This window comes from Rhamphochromis longiceps, linkage group LG3 (genome assembly GCF_057381845.1).
Source record: "Rhamphochromis longiceps isolate RC_006_pf linkage group LG3, R_longiceps_female_GT1.1, whole genome shotgun sequence".
Lineage (NCBI taxonomy): Eukaryota > Metazoa > Chordata > Actinopteri > Cichliformes > Cichlidae > Rhamphochromis > Rhamphochromis longiceps.
In genome coordinates this window covers 60710501-60737270 of record NC_140559.1, presented here as the reverse complement: position 1 = coordinate 60737270, position 26770 = coordinate 60710501, and the positions used below count along the sequence as shown (strand labels likewise).

The 26770-nt window shown below is 44.6% G+C and overlaps 2 protein-coding genes and 1 long non-coding RNA gene across 5 annotated transcripts in view; 1 reads left to right on the top strand and 2 right to left on the bottom strand.

Moving 5' to 3' along the window:
- Positions 1-11993, bottom strand: part of LOC146675569 (protein NLRC3-like) — a 155390-nt gene extending 143397 nt beyond the window's left edge. For all 3 annotated transcript variants that reach the window (XM_085400508.1, XM_085400509.1, XM_085400506.1), the window contains exon 1: positions 11967-11993. The gene's annotated coding sequence lies outside the window, so the exon portion shown is untranslated. The remainder of the gene's footprint in view (positions 1-11966) is intronic.
- A 783-nt stretch (positions 11994-12776) lies between these two features.
- LOC146675568 (uncharacterized) lies at positions 12777-13294 on the bottom strand. The gene is made up of 3 exons (XR_014910674.1): positions 13187-13294; positions 12984-13101; positions 12777-12852 (listed from the first exon to the last, which is right to left on the bottom strand). It is a non-coding gene; the product is annotated as an uncharacterized LOC146675568 (long non-coding RNA).
- A 9995-nt stretch (positions 13295-23289) lies between these two features.
- LOC146675567 (uncharacterized) lies at positions 23290-26760 on the top strand. The gene is made up of 8 exons (XM_085402558.1): positions 23290-23393; positions 23490-23583; positions 23922-24278; positions 24374-24456; positions 25850-25884; positions 25959-26050; positions 26150-26264; positions 26627-26760. Exons 1-8 carry the CDS (start codon positions 23290-23292, stop codon positions 26758-26760), a joined length of 1014 nt encoding a protein of 337 aa, XP_085258684.1.
- The last annotated feature ends 10 nt before the right edge of the window (positions 26761-26770 follow it).

Genomic DNA, 26770 nt, shown 5'->3' with positions numbered 1-26770 from the left:
AACCCTAGAACATCTTTTTTTTCTCTATGCCCTATCACACAATGTATTTGGTGCAACTTAAAAAATTGGATTTCCCTAAATATTAATGATGTGCCACTATTTGAATTACATCATAATTGTTTTATATGGATCATCTAGCATTGGGTGTCTCAGACATTATTAACATCATCATACCTTTGAGTAAATATCTTATCCATTGTGCTAAATGGAGGAACGCTAAGCCTTCTCTCCCTGGTTTTATTGATGATTTTAAGATATTTTTTTCTTTGCTAAAAAAGGCAAAAAGCACATATGCCAAAAAAATAACCAGGATAATGCCCGTCTTGTGCTATTCTAAATTTTGACTTGTGCTGAGGCTAATATATTGTTAAGTAATGCAGCTGTCTCACTAAGGTCCAGAATCGATTCGTTCCACAATTCGATTGAATTCGAGTAGATTCAATTCAATTCGATTTGATTCTGGGAAATTTTGACAGTCAGAAATATTGTAATTCAGATCAGTACACTTACATATTTTTGTATCTAAAAAAAGGAAGCTGACACACGCAAGACTTTATCAACGGTATAAGCGTCACAGCAGATGCCTTTGTGTAAAAGTAGCTGAAGATAAAACACAGAAAAACATGAAGGTGATTTTTCCTGGCCTGGGATTTTATAAAAAATATTCTGCAGTACATCAAAAACGAAACAAAACCATTAATCAACATATGAACGTTACCTCTGACGTTCCAGCGGTTTTATTAGAGACACGGCTAACGTTTTGCATTTTGCATGATTTTAACCCTTTAGAGCCGATCGGAGCGGGAACGCTCTCTTTTGCGTAACTATTTTTAAATCCCAGTAGCACTGCAACCACGTAAGCTAGCGCAAAAAATTTTTTTGCATATGAAACCGGAGGAGTTGTACTTACATCTTATGCCATCAGCTTGTCCTAGGTCACGGTTTCCTTCCACATAAAGCTTTGCAAAAACTGCATAAAAAGCGCTTGCAGGAACAAAAACATAATATTCCAGAAACACGCTTTGCCGATCCGATCAGCTGTTCATAACACTTCCTACGTTGGAATAGACGTCAGCGCGAACTTTTGCATTTCCGCCATTACCTGCCCGAAACCGGAAGTGACGTCATTTTCGCGGAAATGTAGTCTTTTTTGCCATCAGGGCCTATACTGCTCTTTTTAAAAGTTATCTTTGACTTTATGACTTTCTGTGTCGTTTCTGGGATGCTTAGGACTCATATTGCACTGCTGGAAATAGTTTATTTTGATGCATATGCTGCTTTTTTGCAAATTTGCAGTATAATATTTATTTTCGTTTTTCCTGCAGTGTATAAAAAATGGTGTATTTCAAAAATAAAACTATGAAGACACTCAAAATAAATTTCCTGTGGTGGGAAACTATTTTGTGCAACTTTTTTGTATTTACAGTTTTGAGGGATAAGCCTCTTAAATTTCTCTAACTACAAATATATGTTAAAAAATCAAAAACGATTTTCAATTTTTTTGTAGTTTATTGCACTTTTTTGCAATTTATGTAATTACTATGCATTTAATGAATACATATTATTAAAATCTGGGCTATAATGGTTTTATTGATGTATAGCAACTTGAAATGCTCCCAAAAATGGCTCCACAGCATGTAAAAATATAATATAAGCTCTGGCGGACTTGGTTCTATGGTAGGTCTTAAAGGGTTAAAAAGTTTAAATTTGTTCAGTATTGAACAGCAGAAATTGGGTTTTCTTTTCGGAAGTATGTAAAATGAAAAAAAAAAAAAAACGGCCGACAGCGCTGTAAACAACGGTAGACTTGTGCGTAACAAGCAAGCGAATAATACAGAAAACAGATTTTTAGACGGGAAACTGTTCTTGAAGTACAGAAAAAGAGAGAAAGACAGAGAGAGAGCTGTACATGAAGTGTGATTTTATTGTGGTGGAAGAAAAACAGTAAACATCAGAGGGAATTCATGACGATGTTTATGTGAAGCGCAGTTTGGATCTTCTTTTGCTGCTGGTTCGGTCAATATTGTTTGGAGAGAGATAAAACTATAGCTTTAGAATCGGCACAAAAACGGCGTGAAAACAAAGCACGGACCCTCCGACAGATCAGAATCAGCTAGCTGTCGGCTTTCAGCCCCGACCGTTTCCGTGCCGTCGGGTGAGAAAGGCACATCTCACTGATTCTGATCCGCGGGTCCACGCTGTGTGTTTACGTCTTTGTGCAGAATCCAGGTACCTGCTCTCATTTACTGTCTTAGCTGTTTGGTGGTTGTTGAAATTTTGTGAGGTTTCACCTGAGATTCTGGCATTTCGGGCAAAATAAATTTATATTAAAAAAATCGATTCAGGATTATAATGAATCGATTTCACGTTATCCAAGCTAGAATCAATTTTAATCGATTATAAAAACCCACCCCTAACTAGCAGGTTGCTGAGTAGACATCTGTGTAGTGGTTTGTTTGAAATCTACCACTTTTTCCTTCAGTTTCCTTGTCAAGAATTAACTTCCTGTTCAACTGAAATGCCTTCCTGTTCAACTGAAACGCCTTCCTGTTCAACTGAAACGCCTTCCTGTTCAACTGAAACGCCTTCCTATTTAACTGAAAAACCTTCCTGTTCAACTGAAACGCCTTCCTGTTCAACTGAAATGCCTTGGTTTTTCAGTAGTGTGTGTGAGAGATAAAATTTCAGTAGTGTGTGTGAGAGCATTTCAGTAGTGTGTGTGAGAGCGTTTCAGTTGTGTGTGAGAGTTAAAATTTCAGTAGTGTGTGTGAGAGCATTTCAGTAGTGTGTTTGAGAGCGTTTCAGTAGTGTGTGTGAGAGCGTTTCAGTTGTGTGTGTGAGAGCTAAAATTTCAGTAGTGTGTGTGAGAGCGTTTCAGTAGTGTGTGTGAGAGCATTTCAGTAGTGTGTGTGAGAGCTAAAATTTCAGTAGTGTGTGTGAGAGCGTTTCAGTAGTGTGTGTGAGAGCGTTTCAGTAGTGTGTGTGAGATCATTTCAGTAGTGTGTGTGAGAGCGTTTCAGTAGTGTGTGTGAGAGCTAAAATTTCAGTAGTGTGTGTGAGAGCGTTTCAGTAGTGTGTGTGAGAGCTAAAATTTCAGTAGTGTGTGTGAGAGCGTTTCAGTAGTGTGTGTGAGAGCTAAAATTTCAGTAGTGTGTGTGAGAGCGTTTCAGTAGTGTGTGTGAGAGCTAAAATTTCAGTAGTGTGTGTGAGAGCGTTTCAGTAGTGTGTGTGAGAGCATTTCAGTAGTGTGTGTGAGAGCATTTCAGTAGTGTGTGTGAGAGCTTTTTAGTAGTGTGTGTGAGAGCGTTTCAGTAGTGTGTGTGAGAGCGTTTCAGTAGTGTGTGTGAGAGCGTTTCAGTAGTGTGTGTGAGAGCATTTCAGTAGTGTGTGTGAGAGCATTTCAGTAGTGTGTGTGAGAGCTTTTCAGTAGTGTGTGTGAGAGCTTTTCAGTAGTGTGTGTGAGAGCGTTTCAGTAGTGTGTGTGAGAGCATTTCAGTAGTGTGTGTGAGAGCATTTCAGTAGTGTGTGTGAGAGCGTTTCAGTAGTGTGTGTGAGAGCATTTCAGTAGTGTGTGTGAGAGCTAAAATTTCAGTAGTGTGTGTGAGAGCATTTCAGTAGTGTGTGTGAGAGCATTTCAGTAGTGTGTGTGAGAGCGTTTCAGTAGTGTGTGTGAGAGCGTTTCAGTAGTGTGTGAGAGCTAAAATTTCAGTAGTGTGTGTGAGAGCGTTTCAGTAGTGTGTGTGAGAGCGTTTCAGTAGTGTATGTGAGAGCTTTTCATTTGTGTGTGTGAGAGCGTTTCAGTAGTGTGTGTGAGAGCATTTCAGTAGTGTGTGTGAGAGCGTTTCAGTAGTGTGTGTGAGAGCGTTTCAGTAGTGTGTGTGAGAGCATTTCAGTAGTGTGTGTGAGAGCTAAAATTTCAGTAGTGTGTGTGAGAGCATTTCAGTAGTGTGTGTGAGAGCTAAAATTTCAGTAGTGTGTGTGAGAGCGTTTCAGTAGTGTGTGTGAGAGCGTTTCAGTAGTGTGTGTGAGAGCTTTTCATTTGTGTGTGTGAGAGCGTTTCAGTAGTGTGTGTGAGAGCATTTCAGTAGTGTGTGTGAGAGCGTTTCAGTAGTGTGTGTGAGAGCGTTTCAGTAGTGTGTGTGAGAGCTAAAATTTCAGTAGTGTGTGTGAGAGCTTTTCAGTAGTGTGTGTGAGAGCGTTTCAGTAGTGTGTGTGAGAGCTAAAATTTCAGTAGTGTGTGTGAGAGCATTTCAGTAGTGTGTGTGAGAGCGTTTCAGTAATAATGTCCCTTACGGCACCTCATACTTATCCCTCAAAACTGTAAATACAAAAAAGTTGCACAAACTAGTTTCCCACCACAGGAAATTTATTTTAAGTGTCTTCATAGTTTTATTTTTGAAATACACCAATTTTTATACACTGCATGAAAAACGAAAAATAAATATTATAATGTAAATTTACAAAAAAGCAGCATATGCATCAAAATAAACTATTTCCAGCAGTGCAATATGAGTCCTAAGCATCCCAGAAATGACACAGAAAGTCATAAAGTCAAACATAACTAAATTTCCCCACAATGACGTCACTTCTGGTTTCGGGCAGGTCATGGCGGACATGCGATAGTTCGCGCTGAAGTTTTACAAACAGCTGATCGGATCGTCAAAGTGTGTTTCTGGAATATTATGTTTTTGTTGCTGCAAGTGCTTTTTATGCAGTTTTTGCAAAGCTATATGTGGAAGGAAACTGTGACCGAGGGCAAGCTGATGGGACAAGATGTAAGTACAACTCCTCCCGTTTCATATGCAAAAAAAACCTTATTGCACTAGCTTACGTGGTTGCAGTGCTACCAGGATTTCAAAATAGTTACGCAAAAGGGAGCGTGCCCGCTCCGACCGGCTTTAAAGGGTTAAAACACACTTTTACTCCCTGACCTTTGACCCAGTGTGACATGTTGACTCACTACCTCAGACAGCTTAAAAATAATCTTTTTGTTTTTTGGTGCTGCCTAAAAGAACCGTAAAATATCTGTCCTATATACAGTTATGTTCATATATTTTTGTACTACATCAGGAAACTCAAAAACATAGTTTGTAATATGTCTGTGAAGGTTCTCAGTCATCCAGGTCATCGTAGTCAAAGGAGCTTGCAAAGAAAAGCGTCTGGACTTCTTTAAGTTACTTGAAGACGTTTCACCTCTCATCCGAGAAGCTTCTTCAGTTCTAAGGTCAAATGGTGGAGAGTCCCAGATATAATAAATTATCACAGACAGAAGCAGAGCAAATCAGGATGAAAGTCTCAGCCACGCTCTCCAGTGCCAAAGTCCCTCCATCCAACCTCACAATACAGGAAAAGAAGGCCGTTGCTTCCCTGAGCAAAGACCACAACATCACTGTTTTACCAGCTGATAAGGGAAGATGCACCGTGGTCCTAAACACTACAGATTACCATACAAAGATCACTACTCTCCTCAGTGACAACAATACCTACGAAGCCTTAAAGCGAGACCCCACAAGCAGCTACAAAAAGAAAGTTATAGCTTGCCTTCAAGACTTTGAAAAGGACAAAATTATTGACCGCCTTACATATCACCGCCTTTACCCAGGGGACGCCATACCCTGCATTTACGGACTTCCTAAAATCCACAAGGAAGCGGTCCCACTCAGACCTATAGTCAGTAGCATAAACTCAGCCACTTATAACATTGCTAAACACCTTGCTACCATCCTTGCTCCTCTCGTGGGGAACACCCCACACCACATCAAGAACTCCACCGACTTCACCGACAAGGTCCAGAAACTTACCCTGGATCCAGATGAAACCATGGTGTCCTTTGATGTAGTCTCTCTCTTCAATTGCATACCCACCACGGAGGCCGTGGAGACTGTCAGAAAACGACTACAAGAAGACAGCTCCTTGGAGGACAGGACCAACTTCACACCCGATCAGATTTGCACACTGTTAGACCTCTGCCTCACCACTACATATTTCAAATACAACGAAGGCTTTTACAGACAAAAACATGGCTGTGCCATGGGCTCCCCCGTGTCACCTATTGTAGCCAACCTTTACATGGAGGAAGTGGAAAGGAAGGCTCTTGGCTCTTTCAAAGGAAGAGTACCCAGCCACTGGTACAGATATGTAGACGACACCTGGGTCAAAATCAAGACACAAGAAGTGGAATCCTTCACTGCGCACATTAACTCTGTGGATAAAAACATCAAGTTCACCAGGGAAGACACAAAGGACAACTGTTTGCCTTTCCTGGACTGCACTGTGCACATTGAAGAGAATGGCAACCTCAACATCGAAGTTTACCGGAAGCCCACACACACGGACCAGTACCTCCTGTTCGACTCCCATCACCCTCTGGAAAACAAACTTGGAGTAATTAGGACCCTACACCACCGGGCAGAACATGTTCCCTCTAAGCCTGAAGGAAAAAAGAAGGAACACACACATGTAAAGGAAGCACTCAAAACATGCGGCTATCCTAAATGGGCGTTCTTAAAGTCAGCAAAGAGGCACAGAAAAGAAGATCAGACACCAGCGAGGGAGGATAAGAAAGACAGACGCAACAACATTGTCATCCCCTATCTAGCCGTTGTATCAGAAAAACACATCCCGGTGTATTTCAGACCCAGCAACACGCTCAGCCAAAAACTGGTTCACCCGAAAGACAGACTTAACAATGTGGTGTATGCTGTACAGTGCAGCGAGGAATGCCCAGACCTCTACATTGGAGAGACCAAACAGCCACTTCACAAGCGCATGGCACAACACAGAAGAGCCCCCTCCACAGGACAAGACTCAGCAGTCCATCTGCATCTTAAGGATAAAGGACACTCTTTCGAGGATGCCAATGTTCACATTTTGGACAGAGAGGACAGATGGTTTGAAAGAGGAGTGAAAGAAGCCATCTATGTCCACTGTGAGCGACCATCTTTGAACAGAGGCGGGGGTTTACGACACCAACTCTCTGCCATCTATAATCCAGTTTTGAGATCCCTTCCCAGACGCCTTAACGCCCACTCACATCCTGGGCCATCTGATCTCAGGAATCCGCATGATAAGGTGGGGCCAGGTTTCACAATGAACTCACCCGAAACTCTGACTGATTGGGACCCACACCCAGTTCCTTGGCTCAGGGGATTAGAGGATCATCAGGGGGTCCTTTTGTCCCTCTGTGGGGGGATACTCCCACTAGGTTTATATCTGGGACTCTCCACCATTTGACCTTAGAACTGAAGAAGCTTCTCGGATGAGAGGTGAAACGTCTTCAAGTAACTTAAAGAAGTCCAGATAGTTTGTAATATTTTAATCCTTATTTTTAAAACTGTTTTTGTCATTTTTCTTCTCCCATTGCATCAAAAATCATCATTTACACTGAATAAATGAGTCAGCAGCTCTCTTACATTGTTGCTGCAGGTTCATTACTGAACCTTGGAGGGTGTCCTTTGGACCAGTCACTCCTCACAGACACACAGCTGGATGCTGCAGATCCTGCTCCATGCTCTTCCTCCATCTTCTTGATGTCAGGGTGGAGTTAGTCTGAGAGGCAAACACACACACTCAGAGGTGCTGTTGTACTGGAAGCATCACACTGACGGGTTTCTAAAGTTCTCATTGATCATTTCATGGAGTTTCTGTGGTAAACACTGTCCTGTGACGTATGTGTTATGGTGAGGGTCATGAGGGCTAACCAGCCCCACTCCTTACTCCTCATATTTCAGCCTGAAGCACAATAACAGCCTAAACCTAACCAGGAGGCTGTAACCTCAAAGGGACTTCATGGTTAGAAATAAAGGTTCAATGAAATGAAGCAGATCATAAAAACATGAGTTCCAACTTTAAAAGAAGCATCCACACGATGACGGCACAGCAGAGGAGCACTTTCTCTAACACACTGATTCAGTTCCACTGACACAAGGACACACACAGGAAGGCACACACACACAAGCCTTTATAAGAAACAACACAATCATCTGCGCTTGACTTGTCGATCCAAGTCCTTAGCCCATGAGCCCGCGGTATCAGACCACAGATATTCCCTTACTTTGAAAAAATAAAGCCAGTTTTCAGAACAGACCTGATGTTTATGCTACAGCCTGTTTACCAATATAATCAATATCAGATATCAGAGCAACAGAAACCTTGGTGATCAGGACGCTGGGACTGAGAACAGGAAGTGGCTCAAACGTCACAGTTTCATAACGTCACCCTGAACTCCACTCACGGAGTTTCTGTCGCCATTGTAGTTTTTAAAGTCCCGTGATAAAGGCGGGTCTTTCTGTGAATCCGCACGCTCATTGGCTAATAGCTCGAGATTGACACATCGTTATCCAATGAGCGTGCGGGAACTTCCGAAATAAAGTTGTTTCCTTTGAAAAACCAAAGTCTGATTATTTTTGCCTCCACTGACGGAGCCTGTTGTTCCCGCCACAGAGACACAGTAATGTCAGAGCGGTGTTAACACTCACCCTGCCTCAGCACAGCTCTCACTCTCCTCCTGCTCTCTCACACTAAACCCTCCGTTTAGTGTGAGAGAGCAGGAGGAGAGTGAGAGCTCAGTTAAACTCACTTCCTCTCTACTTACAGGAAACCAGCGCTCAGAGGAGCCGACCGGCCTCACATTTCACCCACAGACACGAACAGCGTGGAATTATTTTATGTCATAAGAAGAAACATATTCATGTTAACACTCACCTGCAAGGGCGTAGATGGGGACGGATGATTCAACCACCGAACCCTGCCCTGTTTCTTTTGTTCCCCTTTTTGTCTTTGCTTCTTGATAAAAAAGGAGAAGCATACTTGCCTACATATGCTATTCTACCTGCTTTTAAACCATTTAAAATTACAATTCATAGTTTTATGTGTGAATTATATAATGTTAAATTACTATTAAACAAATGACTGACTAAGTATTTTACACTTTAGTTTACTTCAGCCATATTCCATATAAATCAGGTATCATACAAAGATAAAAATAGCTTCAAATAAGTCATGACAATAAAAAAATATGACTCTAAGGACTTAACAACATTACTTCAGTTATAGTACACCAACATCTCTTTACATTAGCACTAAGGGAACACTGAATGACCTGGTGGTTTTTGTCCTTTAAACTACTCATCTAAGATTACGACAAAGTAAAAGATCTCTCAGCAACATTATGCAACATTTTAGGCACTATTGCCCCGATCAACTCAGTGAGCTGAGATTTTTTATTCTAAACATGAACTACTGTTACCAATTGGTGTTGGCACAAAACCTTCGGCCTTCTGTTAGAAAGAGGAACGTCATCTTTCAGCACAGCAATGACCCAAAGCACACATCCAGAAGAACAACAGAATGGATTCACTGGAATAAGACTGAGGCTTTGGAAGAGACCAGACAGAGTCCAGACCTGAATTCCAACATCTGTCGGCTGATCTGAAGAGGGCTATGCACAGGAGATGTTCTCGCAATCTTTCCGATTTGGACGGTTTTTTGCAAAGAAGAGTGAGCAAATATTTCCACATCAAGATGTGCCATGCTAATAGGTTCCTACCCAAAAAGACTGATTAGAGTGATAAAAGGCAAAGGTGCTGCAACAAAGTATTAGTTTAAGGGTGTGCATATTTGTGCAACCAGGTTATTTTAAGTTTTTTATTTTCACCTGTGATCTTGTGTCACCATTACTCTCTGAGCTTTGTGTTGGTTCTTCTGTAACCTGACAAATAGAACATACGTGACAATAAGAATAAAATGTGTAGCTTCTTCGGTGTTTCTGTCACTTTGTGCAGATCTTGACTCATCAGTAATGTTTGTAGGGTGAGTGCATTTTTAAAACAATTTGTGCAAACTGCACTACAAGGTGGAATACTTGCAAAATCATGACTACCTCATGATATTTTGTCTCAAAAATTAACCCTATGAATATGTCAGTGCCATTAGGATGAAATTATTATGTCACCAACATTTTAACGTCAGACATATAATTTTAACAGCCTCTGTAAACTAATATCCTGGCTCGCTCGACGCTGCCGTTTTCTCTGACAGTTTCAATCAAAATTAGAAATGCTGCTCAGAGACTGAGAGAACTAATAGTGCTGCCTGTTGTGCAGTTAGTTTCCAAAACACGTTATTCATGGTTACATACAGTTTTAGACTGATGTGGGCCAAAGCCTAGCATAGCCTGTAACGTTATTATGACACATTTTACGAGTGAACTTGACTTTAAGTAACTTACAGGTTTCTATGAAAAACACTTTCTTATATCCAGGTTCTTCCTTTTTGCTGCCACCTAGTGATGGTCCGCTTGAAGCTGAAGCTCCGGTGCGTGTGTCAAAAAAATCAACACGCTGCTTCAGAAGCACTGTGTCGAAGCTTGATTCGTTTGGCCAGAGTCACGTGATCAGTGATGTCCGAGCTTCATTTAGAACCTAACTGCTTCGGTGTCTGATTCAATGGTTTATAAGGAAGCGAATCATTTGCGGGATTTGTGGAGCGTTTTGATGGTGACAGATAGCGAACCACTGATCATTCCACTGAGAGATTTGGAGCCAGCGAGGAATAGAGGAGGTTCTGTTGTGTGGGAGTATTTTGAGTTGATTTTGGTCAATCGGGTGGGTTTTCCAGCTTTGTGTTCTGGCTGTTTGCTTTTGTTTTGGCCGTGTTTATTATATCTGAAAACGGAAAAAAGGTAAAATGTCAAAAATCTGCTTCCATAATATAAATATTATTAAATAACTGTAGAAAAACTTCCACTTGACTCTTTACATGTAATGTTGTAAAAAAATATATATTTTATTGTTTAATTAATCTGAAAATGTTAGTCTGCCAAATGTGCAGCAATTGAATTTATTTATTCTCTTTATCTGATAGTTTGTGGGGCCCAGGTAGACTGTATAACTGCATCTCTACCAGTTTCTCTGCACTCCAGCCTCTTCTGTGCCATGTGAAGGGATTTCCCTTAAGGCAGGAGAAATTATCTCTACGAAAAGTTTGTTCTAGTGTGCGATGGCCGAACAAGGGGTTCGGCCATCGCACACTAGAACAAATTCTCTTCTTAAATGAAAATGAAAAAGGGCTACTTTAAATGCATCATGTTTTTAATTTGCAAGTTCATAAGCATTTTTCCTTTCCATTTCACAATCAATTCTACCCCAGGTCAAAAATATGTCTGGGAAAATTTCCCTAATGCAATATTATTTATAAATACACCCGTCTAGCGGTTAATTGCATAAGTGCATGGAGGCAGGACCTCAGAGAAGAAGAATACTCCATAATGTGTTATTATCATATGTATATTATATGTAATGTGGTATTTTTCAATTATTGTATTTAACAACATCAAGAAGTCACAAGCAAAGAAAGACCACACCATGGTGCATGTTTAAACAAGGAAAGTTTACTGGTCAAAACTATTTATTAAACAAATAAACCACATTTTTGTAACCACCAAAAAATACACGTTCAAAGCAACACAATGGCGGCCCAATATCAGACAGAATTCCACTCTGTAGAGTGGGCAATCATAATGAAGCTGTTGGTTTTATTTTGTGGATTCAAGCTGCTCTTCATATTTTTGGCCACCAGATGTCACCAGAGAGGACTGTGTTGAAAAGCTTCGAGTAATGAACCGTTTTTCAATACAAGCTGCAATGATTCAGAAAGCTTCATTTGGCCATCACTACTGCCACCCACCTCTCCTCCTTGCAGGCCCTAGCAGCGCAGGCTTGCCGCTGCTAAAACTAAACAGAGCTCCCTGAAAGGCACAGCCAATCACATTGGCCATATTTGTCACATGACGTAGGACTCCAGTAGAGAACGTAATTTAACTCTTTCTGCACCGCTGGGTGAATGAAACGTTGACAGATTGTTTTTTTCTTTCTTTCTATCGGGTTTGTTTTTCTTTTCTCGAAGAGATCAAATTATTGGTGGGGACACGTCCCTCCCGTCCATGCCAAATCTACGCCTTTGCTCACCTGCCTCAGCTCCACCTTCCTCCTCCTTCTCCTCTCAACGGAGGCTCAATAGGGCTTTGGAGCGTGATGTCACGGAAGGTGGGCCACGCCCCCTTTCGCCATGACAGTAGGCCAGACACAGGATACAGCTTCAGCTGTGGTTCGTATGTGTTGTGTTGAGATCTCACGATCGTGAAGGCAAGAAACTGGATAACGGGCTCTCTTTTCATCGTTTTCCATCCTGGAGGCAACGTGAGGGATCCCATCTATCCGATATCACCAAACAAAGACGTCAGGCTTGCATCGCAGCGGTGAGACGAGCGGATCGAGTTCTGTGCAGTAGTGATGGGCAGATGAAGCTTCATGAAGCACTGAAGCTTTTCATCCAATTGGTTCATCCCAGCGCAAAGCTTCTTGAAGCTTCATTTGCTCTAGTAGGACACCTACTGGACGTAAAAATATTAGTTGGCATGAATTTGAAGAGTGTGGCCTTTTGCACACAGCCTGTAAATGTCAACAACAAAAGGAGTGTGTAAAACATATATATTGTAGTGATGGCAGTATACTGTGTATATTTATACTGGCAGTATGGAAAATGATCATTTGGAAATGCTCAAAATGGAAATGATCATTTACTGTGAGGTGAGGTGTGGTTGGGGTGTGGACAGTGGTTGTGCTTTTGTAACATTGAGGTATGGACAGCTACACACTGAGGCGTCAGTCCTGCCCATATTTTATTCAGTAAAAACTAAATTTTCACTGCTTTTATAACCTTTAGTGGGGAGAACATAGCTAGGATTTAATGATTTAACACATCTTTTGAACCCTTTGTCCTCCACAATGCTAAATGGCTGGGAGTCCTCAATCACCATGCTAACCAGGTCTTCATCTATTGGAGATTGTTCTCCTGAGGAAAGACAATAAAGACAAAGCACAAATATAAATATCACACACGTAACTTATTACAGCTGTATAATATTGTTATATCATTTAGTAACATTACTGCATGCTATATTATCATGACATTTGATGGCTCACCTGGTCTTGCTCCACAATCGCTGTTCCCCTTATTCTCATGCAAAGCTCTGTAGTGCCTAAGCATGGATGAGGTGTTGTTGTTATATCCCAGCTCCCTGGCACATAGCAAACACTTCACCTTGTACAAAAGTAAAGCCGCTTAACATAAATTGTATTGCACCATCAGTATTATGAAAATACATCTTCTGTAGAAATTTACATACCTTGCTGGGAGGAATAAAATCAAAATGTTCCCACACAGGGGAGGACATCCTCCTCTTCTTAGCTGGCTCCATTCTCTCCTGACTTTCTCTCCTCACTCTCATAAACCTCCAAACTGTCTCCAAACTCTCACTAACAACTCTCCATCAAACACCCACATTTTGAATGCAGTCTGAGGGGTTTATATCGCTGTCATAGCTCGTGGAAAAGTTCGAACCACTTCATGAACCAGTCACGTGGTACAGCCGGGCAGCGAGGCTTCGGACGTCATCATTTTCAGCTCCTCCCATAAATGAAGCAAGCCTCGATACGCGCATAGCGGAAAAGCCCCCTCCATTACTCGACACACGCTCCGAAGCCTCGATACAGAACGTCACATCACTACTGTGCAGTCCCCAGCTTTTTGTTGGTTTGCTCTCCGCATTTTCTTTCCGGTGAGTTCTAAATTAATTCATATCACTCTTAACCCTTTAGAGCCGATCGGAGCGGGAACGCTCTGTTATGCGTAACTATTTTTAAATCCCGGTAGCACTGCAACCACGTAAGCTAGCGCAAAAATTTTTTTTGCATATGAAACCGGAGGAGTTGTACTTACATATTGTGCCATCAGCTTGTCCTAGGTCACGGTCGACTGTTGACTGAGCAGCTTATGATTTAGCATTATTGCAGGCAAAGCAGCATATAAAATGGATGTAACAAATCCAGACTGGGCACCAACACTGCACATGGGCCTCTAAAAACATACTAAATTGCTCTCATTGTACACTAATCCGCACATAACTTCCAGATGAATTGCACACCTGTCATGTGCACTAATTTTATCTTACAGGCTTTTGTTATGCAGCTGCAGAGTCTGAAGGTGTGCCCCGTGCAGAAGTGATCGATGAAGATCTGACAGAAGACCAATAACAAAATCACAATGTCATGGAGGCAGTGGACAGCAGTTATGTTGGACAAGTGGAGGTTGAGGTACCAGTTGCAAATGTGGACAGTGGCGATCGGACAGACAGCATCACGGAAGCTAAAGGGCAGAAGAAGTATTGTGTGCAATGAACAGGGCAAAGCAGAAATAAACACAACACTGCTTGATAAGATTGTTAAGGTTTGTTGTGTTTTGGTGAATATGTGCCCCAGTGTGGTTGTCAAACCAGCGCCAAATGAAACTTTCTCTTGTTGAGTAGTCATAAAGCTGTTGTGTTGCATGTGTAGTTCATTGTAAATAATTGTACTTTATGTGAAGTAGTTTCAATAAAACAGAAAAGAATAGTATATTAGTTTGTTTTTTATTCTTGATCTGTTCACATGTACTTAGCAAGTACATAAAAATGAAATGCAAACTATTTACATGGCAACACACAGCTGGCATCAATCTTGAACCACAAAATTAAACATTACAGGCTGTTTAGAGCAGCACGTTGTTTGGAGAAGTATTTCCCAACAAGTTCAGGAAGACACACTTTAAGAAAGAAATCTTGTGCTGGCTTTAAACATGGTTCCCAGAAATCCACATCAGGGAAGATGCGTATCACAGCAAGGTCTCTCTGTGTCCACACAACGAGGTCACAGTGGTTGGCGCTGGTAACAAAGATTTGTATTTGTACCTGACAGTAGTGTATCCAGTAATGGTGACAAATCCTCCAGCTTTGCAATAGGAATCTGCCTTTTTTGTGATCGCCTCCTTTTGCCTCTCAAAGGCAAAAGGAGGGTGTGTTTATGATTTCATCAAGACCACATTTTTGGGGCAGCTGCTGAGGAGAAGTCAATGTTGTGTGCAACCTTAGGCTGTATCTTTGTCATATTTCCGGGCAATACCCAATATGCTGACTCGTCTGTTACAGTTCTGGTGCCTCTGAAACGCACTATAGCCTCGACTTTAAACAAAAGAGCAGCGACATAGGTGCAGGTCTCTGCAGCCATGCATGTGCAGTGAGCAGCCTCAACCCTCCCATTGGTGCTCACGATCCATGGCTGTAATGCGGTTTCATTCAGTCGTTGTGAGTGCAGTACCTGAAACACACAAAAACCACTTTTGATAAAAGGTCTTCTGTAATGAACCAAGGCTAATATAGATGGGTTGGCTGTATGTGCAAATCAAAAACTGTAACAAGGAAGTTGTTTATAAAGTTATCAAGTTCAAACCGACTTACCTATGTCTTAACGACAACGTACTCGCAGCGTGGAGGCTTAAAGACGGACAAATCTTGCACCCAGCTGTTCGTGAATTGGATGTGGGCCTCCAGGGATTTATAATTCCTAAACTGGTTTGCTGTGTCTGACTCCTGTTACGAAATCAGTTTTACCCCGGTTCTTTTCATTCCTCGGGCGTCCAGAGATGGCACCGGACTCAGTAGTCATTTTTCATAAAACTTTTATTCATCTTCATTTACTCATCTTCATTCATCTTTATTTAAGCATGCACTTCTAGAAGGGAAGAGAGGCCGGTGTCCCTCTGCAAAAATCTTCACCCCTTTGTTAGTTACAGCCAGCTTTATAGAAGTGACCCCATCATAAAACCCCCACGGTGTGCTGGAAACTCTGTGTCTGTGTCTATGTGAGTGCTCGTGAGTGAGTGTGTGCGCATACCTGTGTGTATGTGTGTGCACATGAGTGAGTGTGCGTGTGGATGTGTGTGCATGACCGTTAAAACACTGTGGGTGTAGGCATCTCCCTAGAGGTCATAAAACCCCCTCACTTCCAGACCACAGGTATCCTCGGGGGAATTTCCACTCAGCATTAACTCCTCTTTGTCTTACTTTCACAGTTCAACTGGGGGAGGGTCTCCTAAAATCTACTCCTAAGTTCATGACACAGTCAGGCCTTTATTACTTTAAGGGCAGTGTCTCTACAATAGTTCTACATTATATTTTAACACATTTCTAAACTCCAAATCAGCTAAATATTCTACACTCCACATGCAAGGTATGCGAAGATCGGGATAGGACAAAGGCGGTAGGTCATCTGGGTTTCCACTCCACTTCCTTATTTCATACGGGTCCACATTACCGATGCACGGAATTTTTTCAAAGTACCGTCTCTTGGCGTCTGAGTGCAATCGGTCGCGATACAGCCCTTTGTCTTTTGCGCTGATTTTGAGCATGGTTCTGGCAGTCCCGATTCCAACACTGTGCACTTGTTTTGCTTTCTAGCCTACTGACATGGCACCGCGATCCCACAATGCACTGCGGCGTGACGTCAACTCCAAAGCCCTATACTTTTACTTTCACTACTGCTCCCTGTCAGGATGAGGTCGTGGACGAAAGAAGGAGGACCCAAACGCTGGACTCAGGGTGCAGAAATGAAGAGGATTTATTGGAGGGCGAGTGAACAAAGCAGGACAGATGGAGTGACTGGCTGGCTGAAAGACTGGAAGAATGGCTGGCTGACTAACTGAACATACAGACGGAGGGACGACATGAACATCAACATCAATGACACGACAGAGAACTGGTGAAACCGAGGAACTTAAATACACAGGTTGAATGATGACAATGATTGGAGGTGAGTACAGGGCTGAACATAATCTGACTAATGACACGGGAGACAAGCTGACACGGGAAAAGACAGGAAGTGAGAACATTAATGTGGCGAACCAAACTGAACATGAACAAACTGAAATCACTGGGTCAACGACCCAGGAACCCTGACAGTACCCCCCCCTTCAAAGGCCGGCACCCGACGGCCAAAAGAGAAAGAAAAAAAAAAAAAAAAAAAAAAACCAGAACAGGGTGGGCGGAGGGGGCCCAGGACGGAGGGACGGAGTCCACACCAAGACAGTTCAGGTGGGCGCCCCCGCGGCCCGTGGCCGAGACGAGACAGTTCAGGTGGGCGCCCCCGTGGCCCGTGGCCGAGACGAGACAGTTCAGGTGGGCGTCCACGCGGCCCGTGGCCGAGACGAGACAGTTCAGGGGGCCGACCGTGCGGACGGCAACGGCGACAGCACTGGTCCGGGGGCCGACCGCGTGGAAAGCAACGGCGGCGACGTGGGCACAGTTCGGGGGGCCGGCCGCGCGGAAGGCGACGGCGGCACAGTTCGGGGGGCCGGCCGCGCGGAAGGCGACGGCGGCCACTCAGGCGAAGGCGGTCGGGGGGCCGCCCACGACGGCGATGGCGGCCGGCCAGTGGCCCAGCCAGCGGTCTAGAAAATGGCCGTTCAGCTCCAGACCCAAACGAGGCTGGGCCAGGCGAGGCTGAAGGCACTGAGGCTGGGCCAGGCGAGGCTGAAGGCACTGAGGCTGGGCCAGGCGAGGCTGAAGGCACTGAGGCTGGGCCAGGCGAGGCTGAAGGCACTGAGGCTGGGCCAGGCGAGGCTGAAGGCACTGAGGCTGGGCCAGGCGAGGCTGAAGGCACTGAGGCTGGGCCAGGCGAGGCTGAAGGCACTGAGGCTGGGCCAGGCGAGGCTGAAGGCTCTGAGGCTGGGCCAGGCGAGGACGAAGGCTCTGAGGCTGCAGCGGACGAAGGCTCTGAGGCTGCAGCGGACGAAGGCTCTGAGGCTGCAGCGGACGAAGGCTCTGAGGCTGCAGCGGACGAAGGCTCTGAGGCTGCAGCGGACGAAGGCTCTGAGGCTGCAGCGGACGAAGGCTCTGAGGCTGCAGCGGACGAAGGCTCTGAGGCTGCAGCGGACGAAGGCTCTGAGGCTGCAGCGGACGAAGGCTCTGAGGCTGCAGCGGACGAAGGCTCTGAGGCAGAGGCCGGGCCGGGCGTGGGTGCAGCTGAGGCAGAGGCCTGACCAGGCGATGCAGGCGCGGAGGCCTCTGGCCGGAGACAGGCAGGGCCAGTAGGCGCGGAGGCCCCTGGCTGAGGAGCGGCCGGGCCAGCGGGTGCGGAAACCCCTGGCTGAGGAGCGGCCGGGCCAGCGGGTGCGGAAACCCCTGGCTGAGGAGCGGCCGGGCCAGCGGGTGCGGAAACCCCTGGCTGAGGAGCGGCCGGGCCAGCGGGTGCGGAAACCCCTGGCTGAGAAGCAGGAAGGCTCACAGCTGGCTCTGGGTGCTGTGGCTGCAGGTCCGGGAACTGGACGGGATGGTGGACAGGTGACTGGGAAACAGGAGGCGACTGGACTACAGGGCACTGGGCGGCAGACTGGACTACAGAAGAGTGGAGGACAGGTGGAGACTGAGCTACAGGTGGCTGAACTGACTGGAGGGCAGCAGGAGACTGGACAGCAGGTGAGGGAACTGATTGGACTAAGGAGACTGACGGATAAACAGAGGCCGGTGAGGCTAATGGCTGAGCTAAAGAGTGAGCTAGTGACGGAGATAAAATTACGGCTTGGGCTAGTAAGGCTGGTGCCTGGGCAGGGGACAGTTCAGCTAACCTAACTAGGGATACTGCGAGGGCGTGAAAGGCTGGGTTAGGAGGTGGATGAAGTGGTGAAGTAGCAGCTGAACCGGTTAGCTCTGCCTCGCCTCTAGGGGGGTCAGGCTGGGTTCTGGCCGCCCTCAGCCTAGGTGCTGGGACAGGCACGGGAGGTGGCTGGACACCAGTCACCCCCACCCGAGGAACAGAAGTGAGTGTGGAGGTATACGTGGTCACGGCTGCCCTCATCCTGGGAGCAGGCACAGGTGTGGGTGTCAGCTGACTGATAGGAGTGGAAATGATGACCGGGTGAGTGATACTGACAGGTCTATTGGGATTTATTCCGGTCCTTCTGCCACCACTATTTACAGTTTTTGACTGAACAGTCTTTGGGGGAGCAGAGCAGAAAAAATCCTCCCAGTCCACTTCATCCTCTAGGAGGGAAACGTCCCATGAATCAGAGATGGGTTTACTATTGGTTTGAAGTGGAGAGTCAAATGAGGGTGGAAAACAGTCGCTGGAACTCACCACGGGGAATTGCTGCAAATAGTCCATTTTATGGCGGCGTGTGCGCCGCTTTCTCCGGGAAGAGGAAGCGGCCGGGGTAAACAGCTGAGCCTCTGGCGCGGTAGCCTCCGTTGAGCCGAGGTGGGAGGCGTAGCCGTTGTGCCGTGGCGATGGTGGAGGTCCGGCGAATGAGGCGGCAGGTGTGTGAGCGAGGAGCGGAGCGGCGAGAGAGGGAGCGGCCGCAACGCGGCGTGAAACGTCCACTCTCCGCGGCAAATGCTCCGGTGCAGGTGAGGCAGCAGGTGGGGGAACGCGGCGTCTCCGAGGCCCGCCCAGAGCCAAGCGAGTGCCCTCGAAGACGTGCTCTCGCTCCGCGAAGAGCCGCTGTCTCTCCTTGAGTTTTTCCGCCCAAATGGAGAGCGCTGCGTCCTGCCGCTCGAAGAGGTCCGAGTCCGCTGGGTCCACATCGTGTCTTCGTGGCACGGGTCGTGTCATTCTGTCAGGATGAGGTCGTGGACGAAAGAAGGAGGACCCAAACGCTGGACTCACGGTGCAGAAATGAAGAGGATTTATTGGAGGGCGAGTGAACAAAGCAGGACAGATGGAGTGACTGGCTGGCTGAAAGACTGGAAGAATGGCTGGCTGACTAACTGAACATACAGACGGAGGGACGACATGAACATCAACATCAATGACACGACAGAGAACTGGTGAAACCGAGGAACTTAAATACACAGGTTGAATGATGACAATGATTGGAGGTGAGTACAGGGCTGAACATAATCTGACTAATGACACGGGAGACAAGCTGACACGGGAAAAGACAGGAAGTGAGAACATTAATGTGGCGAACCAAACTGAACATGAACAAACTGAAATCACTGGGTCAACGACCCAGGAACCCTGACACTCCCTAAACACAGAGGATGCTGGGACTTGTAGTTTTTTCCTTCCGGTTCGGTCTTCCTCTTCGTTTGTTTGTGTTTGTGTTCAAGTTATTTCGATCATGTACACATAGGGTTGACAACTCCCTGAAAAATAAATAAGGGGCACCTCGTGGCCAGGGCCGGGCAACCCAGTTGTCTTCACCCTTCCCAGTGTGGTGAATTTTTTAGCTCTTTTTTTGTGTGTGAAATTATTTTTTTAACCATTTGACTTGAATTTGATTTAAGCAGATGCATATTCTTTGTGATATGACCATATGGGAAACAAATGATCATTTAGCCATTTATTTTTAGCTCAAAATGACAACATTAACACAGTAAAACAGGTCTCTTTCTTAAACAGAAGCCTGTCAGGCTTAACTTTTGAGAATATAAGTAAATCTTTCTTTAAAAGAACTCTGTCCTGCTTAACTTAAAATTATATAAATTAATAGAAAGCAATAGAACGAAAAATATTCTTGTGCACATTTAGTGCATTTAGTACAATTGGCTTCAGTAGAGGCATTATTTCAACTTTTGCTCCTGTTTGTAAACCCGCTTGTTCCCATGATTACGCATCATAACTCATCATCATTATTCATCTATGTGTTACTTTTATGTATTAGTGATCTATTTGTTGTAATCATCTATCCTTGCAGTTGTTTATTACACAAAATAAATTATATTATCACACTTCTGGCCACATAGCGCTGATATTCACTGCACATGCCCATATTAACCTTAACCAGAGGGTTTAAACAAACAAACCAGTGTTTACATACCATATCTGCTTCTGCCGTGGCCTGGTGGACAAGAAATTGGTTAAGGGTTCCCCGAGCTTTCACGCCCCTCATGTTCTTCTTGTGCCCACCATTAGAAGCATGCCTATGGAAAAAGTGCGCCGGCACACAGTGCAGTGCGCTTTAAAGGTGTTATGGTGACCTTTTTCCAGCCAGGTGTTTCCCTTTTCCCATTCCTCCCTGTACTTTTGCAGCCTTTTTTTTTCTTTCTCTGAGGGAAACAAACATTGCTCGCTCGTGAGGGTGTCACCGCAGCCGCTCACACTGCTCACGCGCAAACACGTAAACGTCGGTGAAAAAGACTGGAACAAAAAATCAGCCCGGGCATTTTGACTAGAGACCGGCCCCCCAGGTATTAAAGCCATAAAGCCTTTGAATGAAAACAAACGCTGTTGTGACAGTGATGTACAGTCTTGTTGGTATATGTATGATTTCTATACATTTTACATCAGATAAAAACTTTGGTTGTAAGATTCAGATAATTATTTATTAAAAGCGAGACATTTTAAATGAGAATAAGAAAGAAAAGTATTTCTTTGTGCCCCCCTTTCCCAGTTAATGCCCTACCTGCCCCCCTGGCAACACTTTGCTAAACTCGCCCCTGCACAGTTACCAGCTGTCAGCTACACAAAAAAGGATCCTGGTGTTATTTGTCTCTCAGAAACAGTTCATAACTTCCCTTCAACTCATTCATGTCACCTGAAAGGTAAATCTGTTTCTCCATCACCTGTTCAGCTCTGATGATTCAGTAAGGACATCTCCTGGTTTCATCTTCATGTTTCCCTCTCACCACAGACCGATATTATGACCAGCAGCTTTTACAGCTGTGGCTCAGCATGAACGTTTTGTTTTGTTTTTTTTCTGCCCATGCCTGTGATGCCGCCCCCACCACACTTTAATCATGGACTGTATTTTAGGTGTTGCACAGAGTGAACCTCAGCCAAGACCAGTGCGCTGGAAAAACCATGACAGACAGGGAGATTTTATTCCTCAAAGACCATCATCCAGTCGAAGTACTAGTTGCCATGTGGTCAGTGTTCTCACAACCATTGATTTTATCTCACAACTTGTTTTCACCAAAGAATTTCAGCAAGTAAATATTCTTTGATCTCTTTGTTTCCCCCCAGTGTCTGCAGATCAGCATCAATGTCCACGTGAAGAACCTAGTTATGTTGCCAGTGTCAACCCAACAAAAGGTACTTTACCTTCTTTTATATGTTGTGATTCCTTTTTTAAAGTTTGCTTTTATATTTGTTGTTATAGTTGAGTTAGGCAGGGCTTTTGTGCAGTCCTAAGAAACATACTGCCTAGAGTGTTTTTCACTTTGTGGAAAAGTTTCTTTATTTTTTTTCTGTTAGTGTGTGGAACTGAGGTGCTTCGTCAGGAGCTCCTTCAGTGGTTGGAGGATGGAGAAGAGGACGCAGCCATGACTTGTGAGACGTCGTCTGAGTCAGCTGCTACTCACTGGGAGATCAGAAACATGGTGTCCTTGCAAAAGTGGAAAGAGGCCAGGCCTTGTCTTATAGACAATATGTTAGCTACTCTGGATCCACAGTCACACTGTGTGTGTCAGTGTGGCAAACAAGTAGTTGTGAGGTGTCTGGACTGCCTGTCTCTTCCATTCCTTTGTGCTGACTGTGATATTGCAGTTCACACACGCTTTGTCCTGCACAGCAGAGAGGCAGTAACAGGAGGATTTTTGCAGCCTTCATCAGAGTTTCACAGGCCAATAGGTACGGTTTTTAAGTCTTATGCATTTCTTGCTATGTACTATGAGTGTGTGCTGTTATTGTATATTTATTGTGTATCATTTAATTTCCAATTCTTTTTTTATATATTGTGTGTTTTAATGTTAGTTCGGCTGTTGCCTGTGCAAAGACCAGACTGTGTGTGACTGCCCAGCAGGTAACGTTGAGGTTTCACCCGGTGCAATTGTGGCTCTTGTAACCATAAATGGTAAGTTGCTCTTTTGTCACACAGTACATACACAATAGATGTGTTTGCAGGTTTTAGTGCAAATTGTACATTGCTACATTGTTTTGAATTACCCTCGGCCCGCAGTATATGTGGGCACCTGTCAAAGGTCATTTGGATTTACCAGACCGCTTTGAAAACAACATGGGAAAAAATGAATGTCTTTGTTGAGCCATGACTGGATTTCTCCTTATCCTTCCTAAAGGCCGTTATAACCTTGCACTGCCAGTGGTGAGCTGCACCAGCTGTGACCTAATGTGGTCCCCCTCAGTTAAGGACTTCCAGGGTGGTGGATATTGGCCTGGCACCTTAAATTTCTGCACCCTGTTTTCAATGGATGTCTTTCAGTCTTTCTATGACATTAAGAAGCTGCACCAGGGATGTCACTTAAGGCCTTTGTCAAAGTGCTGGATGAAAGAACAGCCCATTTTGGAAGGGTGAGTTTCTAAATTTGTCAAGTTTAAGGAAATTGTGCAAATCAATGTTTATGATGACTGTCCTTGAATATTCTGTTGTTTGTCCTCTACTTAAAAGACTGGCCGAATATCAGCTGATGCCTTCAGTAAAAGTTTCTTGGAGTGGAGTGCTGTAAAGTGTGAGGTGGACAGGATGTGCAAGGAGCCATGCTTTAGCTTCCCTGCCTGCACTCCAGACATGCTCGCCGTGTCAGTTGATGGAAACCGCAAGCTTTATCGCTTTCAATCAAATGCAAGGTACGTTATGCATTGTGGACATAAATCAAATATGGATTTGTACAAAAATTGTATTTTGATGTTTCTTTTCAAACAACTGTCACTGTGTTCGTTCAGCACTTCAGAGCAGGGGAACTTTGAAGGTGTCTTCATTGAGAAAGATGAGGAAGTTGCTGAGTTTGTGAAATACATCCAGAGACACACAAATGATGTAAGATACACATATATATCAGTGCTGTCAGCCTTAATCTTGTTAAAATGACGTTAACGCCATAACCATATACACATACGTGTGTGTGTGTGGATACATATTTGGATGGGTGGATATTTATTTTGTTTTTCTCTTGGTGTTGTCGTAATACTATTTACTTGACTTTATCTTAATGCATACTTCATTTTGTCACCTTGTGTATTTAAAAAATAAAAACGTGGTTTTTATGAGGTGTTGTGTGAACGTGACTTAAGGCTAATTCAGCTAATTCTTTTGCATTAGTGTTAAAAAGTTTGTCCCTGATAGGGCGTAATCACGTCGTGTCTTTGAGTGTGTAGGTCCCAGGGAAAGGGTTGTGTGGATCTTCATCTTGGACTGCAGCAAAGGAGTCGAGCAAAAAGTCCACTGGGAAGTTGGATGAAGAGGGCATGGAAATAGCTGTTTGTTTGCTGTTAGTCCTCTTAGCTGCATTGAACATGTTTCGAGGGGAGATCTTTGCTTACCCCCTTTTTCTCCAGAGGAAGTTGGCAGCTAGCGTCCCAGGACATATTATGTTCCTTTGCTCCGATGTGGCCTGTAAATATTTCCCATATTTAACCAGCGTGGCTCAGCAGTGCCCTGAGCTGAGGAACCTCTTGTCAATGCGTCCCTTTCTCTCCGTCATGCATGCAAAAGCTCACACTTGGATGTGCGAGGTATACTGCAGCTTGTAGTCTTGGATAAGTTTAAGACATTTTGTTATAAGGTTGAATGAATTCAGCAGTCATGTATTGTGACCTCCTTTCTATAGATCAAATGGGGAGGTGCGTTTCAGGATGGGGCCGGTTCTACAGTTGGAGAAGAGGTGGAACAAGTAAACAGTTTCCTGTCTAGGTTCAAGGTTCAAGGTTCTTTATTTGTCACATGCATAGTTATACAAGTATAACACACAGTGAAATGTGGCCTGACACGCTCCTCGACATGTGCAAAAATTTTGGGGGGGGGGGGGGGGGGGGTGTAGAGGAAGAACATTATATATATATATATATATATATATAGTATATACACTGGGTGAATGTGCAGTAGTAGCAGCAAGCAGGTGAATTCTGTACATTAATATGAATAGACATCTGACTATTTTACAGGATAGACAATATAAACATATTTAAAATTAAAGGAATTTGGAATGTACATTGTGCCTTGGTTTAGTGTCTGGAAGAGAGTCCTGTCTCAGTCAATTATAGATGATGTGAGAGGGCGGGTGTGTGTGTTTAGGGCACGGATGGCTTGGGGATAGAAGCTCCTCTTGAGTCTCTCTGTCCTTGCCCGGATGATGCGGAACCTTCTACCAGATTGCAGAACTTGGAACAGTTTGTTGCCAGGATGGGACGGGTCCTTCAGTATCTGCGCTGCTCTAGTCCGGCATCTCCTGGTGTAGGTGTCCTGAAGCGGGGGGAGAGCAATCCTGCAGCAGCGTTCTGCTGTACGGATCACTCTCTGGAGAGCTTTTTGGTCCTTCACACAGCTGTTCCCAAACCACGATGTCATGTTCTGTGTGAGGATGCTCTCCACAGCGCCTGTATAGAAAATCCTGAGGATCTTTGGAGAGACCCTGAACTTCCTCAGTTGTCGAAGGTGATACAGGCGCTGCCTAGCCTTTTTGGTCTGGACCTGAATGTGGGCAGCCCATGTCAGGTCTGAGGAGATGTGGACACCAAGATACTTGAAGGACTGCACCCTCTCCACTGGAGCTCCATTGATGATAATGGGCTTGTAGTCTCTGTGCTGACCCCTTCTGAAGTCCACCACCAGCTCCTTGGTCTTGCTGACGTTCAGCTGGAGGTGGTTGTCCTGGCACCACGATGCCAGATTCTTCACTTCATCCATGTAGGCCGCCTCATCGTTGTTGGAGATGGCACCCAACACCACTGTGTCGTCAGCAAACTTCACAATGGTGTTGGAGCCATGGGTGGACACACAGTCTGAAGTGTAGAGGGAGTAGAGCAGTGGCAAGAGGACACATCCCTGAGGTGCTCCTGTGTTGATGGTGATGCTGTTGGAGAAGCACCTGCCCACCCTCACCACCTGAGTTCTGCCAGTGAGGAAGTCCAACACCCATGCACACAGCTGCTGTTAAGTCCCAGATCCCTGAGCTTTGTGAACAGTCTGCAGGGCACTATTGTGTTAAACGCTGAACTGTAATCAACAAACAGCATTCGCACATAGTTACCCTGTTTCTTGTCCACGTGGCTGAGAGTGGTGTGTAGGACCACCACTAGGTGTCTAGGGCGGCCATCACAACGAAGTACATGTCTAAAGCAGGTGTGTGTCTGTGTGTGAGATTCCACTCAGTCTCCTGCTCATTCATTCTTATTTGTATACTAACTGAAATGCAGGGCGAACAGACATGCTGAGCCTCCTGGCTTTGGGCTGGAACAAAAGGAAAGTGGAACAACTGGGCCGCACTTTGAGCCAGAGATATCTAAAGGTCATTTTTTTCAACACCCATTTTAATGTGTGTGGTAATGGGGGAAAACACCAGTACTCTTAATGTCAATATGAATGACATTTATTAATGTATTCTTAGATCATAAGGATCCTTAGAGAACAAGTGGAGAGCCTGAATGCGAGCAGAAATGAGCTGGGTGTGGATGACGACACACTGCAGCAATGGGTGGCTGATGTGCAGCAATGGGCTGAAGGTGAGTCTCAATATAATGCACTCGTGTATAACAACAGGACCCACCATGGCCTCATTAAAGAACTTAGAGTTAAGATCTTTCTGACAGTGTCAACAAACAATGAAAAATAAGCCTTGTAAAAGCAGAATTGATGGCAGAGTTGTTGCGTTTGATCAAATTGGATTGGACCTGGGTTGAAGTGATGTCGTACTAGTTGTTTTTATAAAGCTGAACACCAACATACTTGTTATCTCATGATAATGCAGCACATGAAGGCTCCAGATGTCTTATAATGAATATCATCAAGTCAGTGATTACAGAGTCCACTGTAGTTTGGTGACTGTTACTCATCCTGTGTTCTGATTAATATTCCTCTCACTTAGAAACGGATCAAACTGATGGCAGCCTTGGAGCGTTGCAGGCACGAGTAGAGGAGCTTGTCGTCATCATCAGAGTGCGAACACAAAGTCTTTACAGACAAAATGGTGTCACAGTTTCTTTGAAATGGACCGTTTGATGCTCAGTTT